The sequence below is a fragment of the Condylura cristata genome, unplaced genomic scaffold (genome assembly GCF_000260355.1).
Source record: "Condylura cristata isolate star-nosed mole 26May11 unplaced genomic scaffold, ConCri1.0 scaffold00011, whole genome shotgun sequence".
Taxonomy (NCBI): domain Eukaryota; kingdom Metazoa; phylum Chordata; class Mammalia; order Eulipotyphla; family Talpidae; genus Condylura; species Condylura cristata.
In genome coordinates this window covers 13,858,489-13,872,243 of record NW_004567112.1, presented here as the reverse complement: position 1 = coordinate 13,872,243, position 13,755 = coordinate 13,858,489, and the positions used below count along the sequence as shown (strand labels likewise).

The following is a 13,755-nucleotide window of genomic DNA, read 5'->3' as shown; positions in this document are numbered from 1 at the left end:
TCTTCCACTCTCTAGAAAATAATTTAGACTTCCTAATCCTCTTGATAGTTCCCTTATTCTCTTCTTTCTCCTTATCTCTCTCTTACTCATGCTTTAAATATACAGACATACATTGGGTTCACTGCAAACTAGTCTGCCCAGCCTCAGGATGAGATCCCGAGACATTTTAATTCCATGAAGTGAGAGTAACTGCAATTGACCAAAATTGGCCTGTGTCTTTTCTAGTTCCAACTGAAGAATTTGGGAACTTCAGGATCTAGAAGACTATGTAGGCTGAAAGGCACTCATGAAGGAGAGAATAGCAACGTCAGATTGAAGCGGTGATTCTCAAAGTGGTCCTCAGGCAGAAGCGTCAGATTCACCTGAGCCAAACGCAAACACGTTATTTTATAGTTGCTAATTCTATAGCAATAAAATATCACTAATCTTGATCAAACCTGAAAAAGTTATTTATTCTAACTCCTTCATCTTCCCCCTTCAAGTCATACTCCAAAGCCTCTCAAGAGAGCTCTATACCCCTGACGTTTTCCCTTTGTACTTTTATTTTCTTGAAGCACAATACATAACCTGTTAGAAATGAATATTATTGAGTCCTATCTCCACCTGCTAAATCAAAAGCTTGGCTATAGGCCCAGAAAATATTTTAACAAGCTCATCAGGTGATGTGAACGCATATGAAAGATTTAGTCACAGGGTTATTAGAAAAGGAAGGGGAAGTCAATGTGTACATCTTAATCCCGTGTCATTATTCACTTTCTAAACCCCTTTGTATTCACGAGGCTTCACACAGTGCTGGATGTATTTCAGGGACCCAGGAAATGCAGCTGAAGGCAGGGTTGCGATGTTTCATAAAGGAGATCATTTAATGAAAGTGCTTATCCTTTAGAGACGATCTTCCATTTTTACAAGATGACAGACTGCCTGTACACATTCTAAAATACAAAGTATGTATTTCACCTACCACCTCAACATTTGGAAATTCCAGGCAACCACACCTTGGCAAATAATAATTGATGCTCATGATGATCCCTGAAGTGCTACAAAAATGCCAGTGAAATTACACCCCATTTTGCTTAAATGGGTCTTAGTGTTATGTGTATGAACAGCATGTTGCTCTTGGAAAAGAAAAGCTAAGACTTCAAATTGAGAGAAAGAAAGCCTTAGCTTCTTGCAAGTTGGAGGAGTTCACATGTGTAAACTACTCTAGGAGTGCCATTAATGTATTCTGAGAAAACTACCCACTAACAATGCCGCTAAGGTGTGGCTCGATCTGAATAGCAGCCCCACGAAACAGGTATAAAGTCAAAGTGGAGAGTAACTTGCAGTGGAATGAAAAACACTGAAAAGTGTCAGTGAAGACAAAACTACACCCATAATAACCAAAGGACATAAAAGTAGAATAAAAATTAAACTACATCTAAAATTTTAAAGACTATGTAAGTAAACCCCAGAAGATGCATACACAAAACACTGATTTCTCAGGTGTAGTCACTGGCGCTAGATGGTGGAGGGAGAAGGGATGGTCCTACCTCTTCCAGCTGGACCATGAGTGTGACATTGTGCCCTTGTTCTGCTGTCAGTTTCCCATCAGAGGTGACTATCCGGAGCCCCCGGGGCGCCTTTCCCGGGCACTTCTGGGGTTTGGCAGTGTACTGTTCTCTCACGCCATCAGTGCAATTATTGGAAACCACCTTCCGATACCTGCAGGGAGAAAAGCTCAAGTTGGAATCCTGCTCATTACCACTCAGATCACTCTCCATTTTTTTGAGCTTTGTTTACTGCCTAGTCCCGGGGACACCAGAACTAGTTTTCATGCTGTCTAAGGATGAGATTCATTTATATAAAGCAGGCGACAGATACATCATCACAGGAACTAACATTTGAATTTGCACCTTTCATTCATCTAGTCAATCCATGAATCATTTCATCTTGCAGCTGTGGGGAAACACACAGAAGATATTGATCCCTGCCTTCGATAAGTCTATAATCTAGTTTAAGAGACCCACTAGGAGATACTTCAGAGGTGATGTAATTGCGGGTTAGAATGAGTAATCTATATTGAAAGGAAGTTTGCATTTCAGAGAAAAATTAGATTGTTATAAAATATATAATTTACTATCAGCCCTTAGAGAAGAAGCTGCATTAATGGTATGATGCACAAAGTTGGATACATTAGCTAGTTTCTAGTCACTATCTCATGAGGATTCTTCTGGTGATATTAAGGAAACTCCACATTTAGGAGTTCAGTCTGAAGATTAAGAAAATCCTTCCTACTCTTCTGCTTGGTTTTAGTTCTAAGACACATGAAAATGTATTATTCTACAAATTTATTCTATAGAAAATGCTTAATACCATACTGACGATTCACAAGTGCTAGTAAAATGCTACTAATATTTTTTACTTAGCATCATAATTGTTTCTTTCACAGTTTCAAGACCTCTATGACTTCCAAGTACTCTTAGGATACATGGCAAACCCTAACATCTTACCCCTGAAGCCCTCCACCAGCTAACTTTATTTATTTATTTATTTTTAAAAGATTTATTTATGTATACAGAACTGGGGTATATGTCAGAGGTCGGGGCAGTGAGAGGATTCACCAGAGACAGAGTAGGGAGCAGAACAGGCCGACTGACAAAGTATACTGCTGAGGGGAGCAGTGGGTGGGTCAGGAGAGGTCTGCTGTGCCATGTGGGTCATCTCCAGGGCAGGGATCGAACTCATGTGGAAGTGCTTTAGCTAAGAGCTTTAGCTCCTTAGTGCTGTGCTTTAACTTGCTGCACCACCAGGGAGGGCCCTAACTTTATTTTAATTTTCTGGATTCCTCAATAACTACTTTATTCTGCTCTAGTCAGACCTTTATTTTCAGTCCTCCTCAACATTTTTCTTTGCTGTTACTCCTTCTGTTTCTGTATCCTCATGTATGTCCTATCAGTTGCCTAAAACTTACCTACCTCTTAAGTTACAGTTGCTATTTTTCTATAACTATGACACTACGATAGTAAGAAGTCCAGATTAGAGAGTAACTAATATAGCCTTGTCATTGTGCTAAGTCCATGTTTAGCCATTTATTTATTTTCCTGAAGTGTGTTGGGTTATAGTATTATAGAATGACCACGAGTAAAGGCTATTTTCCAGCTTCTGCTATGCAACACTCCCAAGGCTCCTTATCTTCTGGAAATAATCATATTGTTCTATTATAGTCTAAGATTTTTTCATTGGTTTTATTTCTTTGTCTTCCACTTGAGTGAAACCATATAGTATTTGTCTTTCTCCGTTTGATTTATTTCACTTAGAATAATGCCCTCAAGGTCCAACCATGTTGTCACAAATTAAATGTCCATCAATGAATTGATATAAAAGAGGTGACACAATGGAATACCAGTCAGTGATTAAAAAGAAAAGCAAATAAAGCTGAAATATTGACATTGTGCTTCCTCATTTGTCATCAAAATCTCCTTGATAAGACAGGTAGTACTTATTAAGACACTGCAATCTTAAGATGAAGAAATTAACATGCATAAATCTTAACTAGTTTTCAAAGATCACACTGCTAGGGTGCTGGGCAACTTGTCTGGGACCCACCACTTGACTTTACTCTGCCCTGCCTCTTTAAGTGGAATAAGATAATTCCTCATCTAAAATTCACAGGAATTCTATGATTTCATAGGAACCACTTCTGTCTTGTATGATTTTCTTCCTGTGGGTGTGACTATGAACATCAAGCTCCCTGAGGATATCTTCATCCCTCAGGTGAAAATGCAGAAGGTGACACCTAGATAACTGAACGTTTAAATGCTGAAATATCTGCATAGTAACTGGTTATTATCACTCTCCCAAAGCCTTCAAGCCCCTCACCCACTAACCCTACCATGCTGATGCTTATCCCTGGAGCCTCTGTTTCTCTGTACAAGGGTTAACACCTGTACAGATAGACCCCAAATCTTGCACTAAGTTCTCACCCATTCTGACTGGTCATTATCCCATCTGAGCATTCTGAATTTTATCACCTGTACTGCGTTTAGAAAATTCATTGTAGGTGTTTATACCCACAAAAGAGAAAAAAAAAAATGACAGAAGGGAGAAAGAAGAAGATAAAAAGTGCAGCCATGGAAGAGTGGTAGCATCCTGGTACAAGCAATGGTACCAAGAAACTAACCAACAATGCCATGTGGTGATTGCAGCATCCTGGTGAGTCTCACTGTATATAGGAAACTCAGCTCCCTATGTGTTTCAGAGACCAGACACTATGCAAAGTCACAGCAGCCTGGGATTTTTAATCACTAGCATCCAAGAACACCTGTGATTGTCTTGGCCAGCGGCTATAGAAGCCCGGGCTCACCACCACCACCAGCATCATCAGCCGGGGAACGTTCCTTTTGTTTGTCGCTATTATGACCAATCACTGTCCCAGCTCTCCTGAATCCTGCAGCAATAGGAGTTCTGTTTAAATCCAAAGCACGAATGCATTCCCCTGGGATTCTGCCACAGAGAAGACTGTTGGTATTTTTTTTAAACGCTTGTTAAAATCCATTCTGAAATCATTTTATTTCCTGGGTGAAAATGGCATCACATTAGCCCTACCAGACCTGTCCTTGAAATTTAGAAGAAAATTGTGCAGAAATACGGAGTTCATTTACTAAAGCAAGCACACACCTGCTTTTTGCATTACAGAATGGTTCTATTTTCATCCCAGCAGCTGTCCCTGGGTCTTAGTTACATAAATGAATAATGCATTTAATATGTTATTAAATGGGGCTGCTACCTCCGCAATAACAAGGCAACTTATGATTATGTTGGACCTAAGCTCTGAATATTACTGGGATGCATTTAGTTGGTAAAGCATTATTTAACCTGCCAAGAAGAAAAGTGCTTTGTAATGGCAAGGCAGTCTTTGTACAATTACTGAAACGGAGATGCTCTGCTAATGTGCCTTTGATATTACCGACTGCTCATCAGTAGAGAGGGTTCCTCATCCCTTCAACAGCCCCAACTTCAGCTACTCACTTCCTGCTACCCCTCTATCACCTTTTCCTTTTTACCCCTAGCTTCTTTGATTTTGCTTTTGTGCTGCCTGCCAGTCATAAAAAGATGAAGAACACAGCTTTCCTTTGTAAGAATAAAAATGAGAGGAAAATCATTGAAAGTCTCATCTTCTGTGATTGTACTATTTAGTAATTTTTCATCCCCTTATGATTCAGGGTGGTGGTGGAATACAGACACTTATGATTATTCAGTGTATTTTAGGGTGACAGAGTAGTATTACTCAGCAGACCGAGACCCCGTCTGCCCCTGGGAATCACTAGGTGACACTTTCATACTATATGGATTCCAAGGACCACCTCTAGGGGTGAGGACTCCCCTGTGGTTCTAATGTGCAATCAGGATTAAGGACTGGTGCTCTGGTGGGTAACTGTTACCAACAGAGTGTTGTATAAGTCTAAGGGTAGGCTCTTACTTATTACATGACCCTGATCTATTTACCCAACTTCTCTCAAGTGTTTGGGTTCTTTACAAAATAGAGACAATTACAGAACCTTTCACTGAGTTCTTGGGAGGATTAAATGAGGCAGTACATTAAAAAAAGGGCCTTCCCTGGTGGCGCAGTGGGTTAAAGCGCAGCACTGAGAAGCTAAAGCCACTTCTGCATGAGTTCGATTCCCGCCTGCCCCGGAGGTGACCACATGGCGCGGCAGACCTATCCTGACCCGCCCGCTGCTCCCCTCAGCAGTGTACTTCGTAGATCTGCCTGTTCTGCTCCCCGCTCTGTCTCTGGTGAATCTTCTCGCCGCCCCTGAGCCTCTGGCCTGTACCCCAGCTCTGTATGCACAAATAAATAAATCTTTAAAAAAAAAAATGGCTTAGCACATAATCTGTAATACTGTATGAAATTAATATTTAATAGTTATAAAAAGTAAGTAATTCAAATACTAAATAGTAACTTATTAAACAAGCACACTCCTTGAAAAGAGACGCTTCCTTTTTATCATTGTTATTAAGATCAAAGCCAGTCACATCAAAATCATTCTTAAAGTCATTTAGTATTCTGTATGGGTTCATTCATAAAAGGTGAAGTTCAGGTTCAAAACACAGCTCTCTACTCTGACCTGACCATATTCTCTAGAGCAGTCTCGGTCCTTTCATTGCCTTCTGCTTCCCATGACCAGGCTTTGCTGAAGCCCACCTGCCTCCTTGTGCCGGGGATGGTCATTCTGCCTTCTTTACGTGAAGCTTCTACTTGTTCTCTAAAAATCAGCTTCAAAAGCATTTCTTTCTTTGAAGTCGCTTCTCCCCCTACTTCACAGTAGTGCTAACACACAATAACCAAGGCAGAGCTAGAACCCGAGGTCTCCTTTTCGCCATGGTAGGTCTTACTTCAACTGAGCTGTGAAGCCCCTTAACTGTGCTCACAATGAAAAGAATGTCTTCGGTTGTATTTTTTATGTGCCTTTACTTTCAAGGGAAAACTTCCTTATTACCATGAAACTAAACTTAAGAAATGGAGAACAACTGGGAGATGGAGAGGGACTAGGTCTGGGTAAGAGTATGGGAGAAAATAAAATCTTCCCAAACCAGCCTCCTTTGCAATGCAGGTTATGTGATGGTCAAAAGGAGCAGTGTGAATCTGAGTGGGTGGGTCAATTAAAAGATCTGTTTTAAACTATAGATATTTGGCATTGGTTAGCCAGGGCTACAGTAGCTTACCAAATAGGCAAAGGTGCTTCCACTCAGGGAAGCTGCCTGAGGATAACAATGGTGAGAACGATAGCTGAGAATCTTCAGTGCTAATGAACAGGGACCACAGCGCTCTTCCAGGAAACAGGCCTAGCACTGCTGGCTATGACTCACTGTGACGCTTCAGCAACATGCTCATATGCCCCGCTGGGGCTACATGTGCTCTAACAGGTACGTGAGAGGTGTGCTGAGAGATGCAGGTGTGCTCACAGTCAATATAATCTCACAAGCATACACATCAACATTCAAAATGAAGGAGTTTCATGGCTGAGCAAACAGCTTTTCCAAGTTTTTCTCCTCAAGGCAATAGTTCTCAGGACTCTTCCCTTAACCTGAGTAAGTAGATCTTGGGATTGGGGGGGGGGGGTGTCAGGAGACAGAAAACCAAGTGAAGGGGAAAAATCTTTTCTGGCATTAAGCAGGATAGAAGCACAGGTCATTCAATTTGAAAATAAATGGAATGTGAATGCCAACTTGTTGAAAAGCAACATATGGCCACATAAAATAAATAACTTGTCATGAAGTATCATAATAAAGTTGAAAAGAAAAGGATCTCAATAGCTAAAGTAAAAAATAATCTGCTGTTGGTGTCAACTAATTGCACAATAAATTCAGGCAAAGAAATGTTCCCTGATTTTGAGCACCTGCAGCCCAAGAAATCCTAGCATTGAATATTCAAAACAGGTCACAGATATGGCAGAGCCTGAAGGTTCCAAAGATCACCCAAAACAAGCCCTCTCTAGGGAACAGGTGACACAGCTTGGAGTTTCTCAAGGGCACAGTGGGGACAAATGAGGGTTCTGTGCCCCAGTCCGTGTGTTGTGCCACCTGGGTGAGCATCTCGCTGGCCAGGCCATCAATGTGGGCAAGAATGGCCCCATGAGTCCTAGGTATCCATGCACATTGAGTCACCTTCTCCATTCCCTGACCCTGAGACCATCCCATGACAACATGGAAAGACAGACACTCTGAAGAGCCAGCGTTGTAGCAACAGTTATTGCATATCTGCTGCAGGACAGCATGGCACTTTGCTTGAAAACAGCTACACGGCCCCTGCAGTGTGAGTCTGTAAATAATGCAAGTGGTTTCCTTTCTGTGGACTTTAAACACATGCACAGCTTTTAAAAGCAATTATTCTCCATGGTGCACACAGAAGATTCTTGCTGAGATCACTCAGAACATCAAAATCCCTAACTAGCACTATGAAAGGTTCACTTGGGAAAAGAACATAGTTCCAAAGGATTTTAGAAATAGGGAGGCCAGATCAACAGTGATGGGACCATTGTCTGAGTGTTTCTCTGATGTAGAAAGGAATATGCTTGCAGAAAGCATTTTGAACATTCCAGGTGTGTGCTGATAGAACAGAAGATACTATTTTGCTAGAGTTTACACACGTGTATTTTTTTCTTTCCTGGACTAACTAAATGTTCTTATATTTATACTGAATTGATGATAGTTTAAATTCACTTTAAGTTTCCTGAATAAATATCCACATTGTATATTGAGAAACCAGTCCTTAGGAGCACTGAGGGCTAACACTGTACATTTTTCCATAAGGGATTGATGGCTCCTCTAAATAAATGCCACACACAGAGATTTCTATACACATGTTTTCTAAACACATCTAGAAATATCTTCAGCTTAACAGCAAGAAGAAATCTCTTGAGAAGATTATCTTGGATGCTCAGAATAAGCCAGCCCAATCCTGACTTTTTTATATTTACAGAATCTTTACAGTTAGCATGAAACAAACGATGTCCAAGTTAATTTAGCAACTTAAATTTGCAGTGTGTTCCTTGGAACCAAAACAGCATAAACAAGATTTGACCATACACAAGTATAACAACATGAGCTTGTGCGTGTGTATGTGCAAACTGAGATATTTACAGACACAGATAGACACACAAAGAGGAATAAAATTGGGGTTATTTCAGCACTAACAAACAAGACACTGCACAAATGAATACAGGTTTCATTTTATTTGAATAAAGGAACCTCTTCACTAAACAGGTGAATGTATTATCTGCCTTGAGTGGCAAAGAGGGAGAGACGCGTGTTTTGTTGTACACTGGCTTCCAATTATGTGACTTTATGAGCCTGTGCAGGTTATTATTTCTGTTTTACAGATGAGAAAGCAGGGGCTGAGATTAATATGTCCGAGATCTCAGTATTTCAGTGACTATTAAGTATCAAATAAATGTCTGGACTATAGATATGCGATAAAGAACAGCTTTGCCATAGTATTTCCTTCATGCCAGAGAAAGCTTAGAGGATGACAATGATAGTATCTGCATTTTGTAAAGAGACTACTACCTGCTAGTCATTGTGCTGAATGCTCGTTTACACTATTCATTTTCATCCAACCCCCAAAGCAAACAGCAAGACTTCAGAGGTCAGGAAACTAAATCTCAAAGGGAGATTGTCTCTTGCTACAAAGACAACACAGTGGATGGCTTAAAACCCCTTGTTTCATTCTGAAGTTACTCTCTTTTCCACCAAAACCCCCCCCATTATATCCCATGCTCCAGCCACACAGCCTTTCCCAGCTTCCTGCCCTCCCTGGAATGGCTTTGGCGAGGGGGAGGGCGGCTTCTGCAGAAGAGTAACTGATGCGAGGAGGGAGCATGGCAGAACTCGCTCCTGTGCTGGGTGTGAACATGGGGGACACAGATACCACCTGACTGGTGGTTACAGCCCCCGAGAGGGGCACCCGCATCAGCTGTCATTCCAACTAGCTTTTGTAAGTCCTGGTCAAGAATTAAATCAAAAAATCATATGACTATTCACTTCCACACAGTGAAGCGGATACAAGGCTGGCACCTCTTCAAAGTGGCATTTCTACTGGACATAATAACTGATGTTAGAATTGTTCCATCATGAAGTGAGTGAACCTGAGAGAATTGCAATATGCACGGGGCACTAGCTGATGTGAAAGCAGCTGTGGCCATTTGTAAAGTGAGGCGTTCCAGAATCACAGAAGGAAGGTTGATGTGCGTGCTTGCAAGTAAAGGCTCAGAAAGTGATGCAGGGGGTTGCTGGTTAAGCTGACTGACAAGGGATGATCCTCTAGGGGGCCCTCTGCAGGGCAAGTTCAGAGGGCATCTTGTGCCCTGTGCTCTGTTGTAAGGGGTAGGGGGAGGCAGGGAAGTGCCTGGGGAATGAGCTGTAGAGGGAACCTCACTCTGAAGCTGCCCTGGCCATTGTGGTTCCACCGCGTTCACACCAGTCTGAAGCCAGAGTGGATTCTGCACTGACTGAATGTGAGAAGCCCAAAGTTAGACTGGAGCCATGAGGCTGCATGTGGCTTTTTAATTCTACCTGCTTGTGTGCTCTGGAGTCAGAGCTGGTCCTTGAGAAAACATCTCGTTTGGTCCTTCTTTCTCTCTGGGACATTTCTTGTTCCTTTGGTCTGAAATGACCTTCTACACCTTCCTCGTTTAGAAAATCCTGCTATCTTCCCTTTGACAGAATCCTTTGGCATCTGTATTTTAAAGGCAGTCCGCAGTAAAGAGAAATGAAGCTCTCAGGTGTAGGACTTCCAAGCAACTAGTGCTTCCATATGTAGAGGAGAAAACCAGCAATGCCTGGCACTTGGGTCTAAGACCGAACCAGTTGGTTAAGTGGAATCCGCTTTACCAGGCAGCAGAAACACTCCATGGCCAAGAAGAGACTCTAATTACCTTTGTCTGTTTTTAGTAACAGTGATTATGGTGTGAGAATGTGCATTGCAGCATTGTTTATTGTGGTAGAAAACAGCCAATGACCTCAGTGTCCATAAAGGGAGGTGACTAGCTAATCCCAGTGCTTTTAATACTATGGAATGCCATGGAATGAGAAAGAAGGCAGACCTACACAGCCTGACTTACAAAGATATTGAAGACATCTTTTTTATGTGAAACCAGCAAGTAAGAATATGCAGTAGGAAATTACCTATTAAAATAACCCCCGCATTAATTATGAATATTTTCTCTTGACATAATTATTTGCTAGCAAATTAAAAAAAAAAAAAAAGTGTCTGGAACCATAGAGCCAAACAGGGCACAGTTGTGTGGGAAAAGTCACCGGGATTGGGGCGGTGATCTAAATTGGCTTTCTAAATATAGAAAACATCTGGACACGTTCCTTTTCTAATTGTTCTTAAAAATACCTAAAATTCCATGGCAGTGTTGCATTAAATATCTGACTACAACATTAAATATCGAATCTGTGCTTACAAAATGCTGCTGCGCCCACACAGAGCTGAAGGACATTTGGGGAAGGCACTGGAGAGACATTAGGAGACAGAGCATTCTTTTTCAATTGCATCTACACTTTATCTCTGGCCGACTCTTAAGCTGATGACAGACACTGAAAATGGGAATCCGATAGAGTGAGGCCTTCTCTGAGGATGATTTCAGGCCTTTGTCCTCGCTAAGGGCCTTCTTGCTGCTAAAGCAAAATGTGCAGTTTAGACAATGTGCTGATGGTCGTGGTGGGGGGGTTTGAGTCAGGGGGGCAGGGGAGGGTGGGTGGAGGGTGTCACTCCTGCCCCTGACTTTAGCCTGTGGGTTCTGGGTAGGCGGTCACTCCTCCACCTGGGAGCACCATAATTTTGAGAAAAGAACACTTATACCTACTGATGACTGGCATTTACCATGTGGTCTCTTTATGCAAATTTGCTCACTAATGCTGATCCTTTTCTATACAAAGTCTGAATAGAATAAATGAAGCCAGTGGATTAGGGCCAGATGCTGTCATGTGACACTCACACACAGACACACACCTCTGAAAGCGGAGGTCGAGTCCCAGGAGGGGTAGCCTGTGATTATGTCATTAATAAACTTCACTGACAGACATTTATGTGCCTGAACACTTCTGGCTGAACCACACTTTTAAACTTAAATTCTGCAGGACATAGGTGGAAAATCTCATTGAATAGACCATTATAATTAAACCATATCTGAAGCTTTAAGAGTCAGGACTTGTATGGCTTTTCAGCATAAGTGTGTCACAGGAATCATGAGACCCATTTAAATGGAGCTTAAAAACTGTGTGTGTGTTCACACATGTGTGTATATATACATACGTGTTATGTGTTTATCTTACATATGAATGTATTAAGTGTATATATAAATTCTCAAAACCTAAAGAGTGAGTGGCCATGTTCTTCATTCTACCCTATTTCATGATTTTAGTAGAATCTGAAACGATTGAGACCCTTCTTTCCAGCCTCCTCTTCTCAAGAATAGCAAAGAGAGAATCATATAACTTCCTTGAGTTAGTGAAAAAAAAAGTCAATCTTGAAATGAAATCAGCTTTATGGTTTCAGATGCCTTTTGCAGCATCTAGACATGCTGGTTTGCAAGTAATAAAGCTGCTTTCTTTGGCAATCCTTCACAATTAAGTCTGAATTAGTTCCCTGGCCCTTTACTACTTCTTCCCTACAGCACTAGATACAGAACACATCACCGACCCCTTCAATCAAAAATGTTACTTGTATATTCATCAGGTTTCATGGTAGGATTCAAATAAATCACTGCTTATTCCTTCACTGAAAGGTGCTAGGAAATGCTAACATCAGAGATGGGAATATTTGAGGTTCACGCCCATGCTTTCTTCTCTTCTGTAAAAGAACCATATGTATTATTTTGGTAGCTTTTCTAATTATTATTATTATTTTTTATTTTCTAATTAAAACCTCAAGTACAGAAAGGCGTGAATGGGAACGTGGAAGCCCTCACCTCTGTGTGCTGACTCAGAAACCTTAGGAGGGATGGATACATGAGCTGTCCTAACAGTGAACTTCTGCCTCCCCCTTTTACTCTTTTGTTCCCCTCTTTTTTTTTTTAAGATTTTTTTCATTTATGCATACAGAACTGGAGTAAAGGCCAGAGGTGTAGGGGTGGTGAGAGGATTCACCAGAGACAGAGTGGGGGGCAGAACAGGCAGATTGACAAAGTACACTGCTGAGGGGAGCAGTGGGCAGTCAGGAGGTCTGCGGTGCCATGTGGATCACCTCTGGAGCGGAGATCGAACTCATGCTGAAGTGGCTTTAGCTTCTTAGTGTTGTGCTTTAACCCACTGTGCCACAGGGCCCTGTTCCCCTCTTTTTAAAATTTTAACATCAAAAGGTTCAAGTTTGCTTTTGTGAGAAGATAGTATAATAAATCCCCAACCCTCTGTTCATTCATCTTCAAAATGATCCACACTTACCCTTTATAAAACAAATCTCAGACATCAGATATCTCTAAAAGATAAGCATCTTTAGAGACTATATATAGGGAAGTCAAAACAAAGTAACATTATCACACCTAAATAAACAGCTTGAATCCATTTAGTTAATGTTATTCAATAACTAGAAATGAGGACTAAAGTTTAGATATGACCTAATCTACCTGTGATAGTTACTTTTATATTCAAGTGCACTGAGCCCTGGGCTGTCGAGGTAATTGGTCAAACACTGTTGTGAGTATGTCTGTGGGGGCATTTATGGATACAATTAGCATAAATTGATAGACTGAGTAAAGCTCAATGGCCTCCCCAATGGGTGAGGCTCATGTAATCTGCTGAAGGCTTGAACAGAACAAAAAGATAAGTAAAGGAATTCTTCCTGCCTGATGCTTTCAACTGAACACATGTGTTTTTTTCTGCCTTTACAATCCTGCCAAAATATGGCTCTTTCTGTATTTGGAGCCTGCTGGGCTTCAGGTGGGAATGATACTGTGAGCTTTTCTGGTTTTCATTCCTTCAGAGAGATTCCCTGGGTGCCCCGCTTTTTAACTTATTCTAGGCACCCCCAAATCATGTGATTCTAACCCTCGTATTGAATGTCTTTATATAAACAGGTTGATATAAACATAAATTATTTATTTGTGTACATATATAGTCACATATATGTGTTTATATGTATATATCCTGTTGAAGATAAAAAATAAAACTATCTAAGAAAACCCTCATACAGCACTAAATCAACAGTTCAAAAATAATTTCCCAAATGATTTGCAAATACTTTCTAAAAACATTAGTTGAATTAGAATTCAA

At 41.1% G+C, this 13,755-nt stretch overlaps 1 protein-coding gene across 1 annotated transcript in view; it reads right to left on the bottom strand.

Moving 5' to 3' along the window:
* Positions 1-13,755, bottom strand: part of SORCS1 (sortilin-related VPS10 domain containing receptor 1) — a 456,202-nt gene that overhangs the window by 58,483 nt on the left and 383,964 nt on the right. Inside the window, exon 18 of the mRNA XM_004680456.2 lies at positions 1,530-1,701. Coding sequence (XP_004680513.1) covers positions 1,530-1,701 — 172 coding nt within the window. The remainder of the gene's footprint in view (positions 1-1,529; positions 1,702-13,755) is intronic.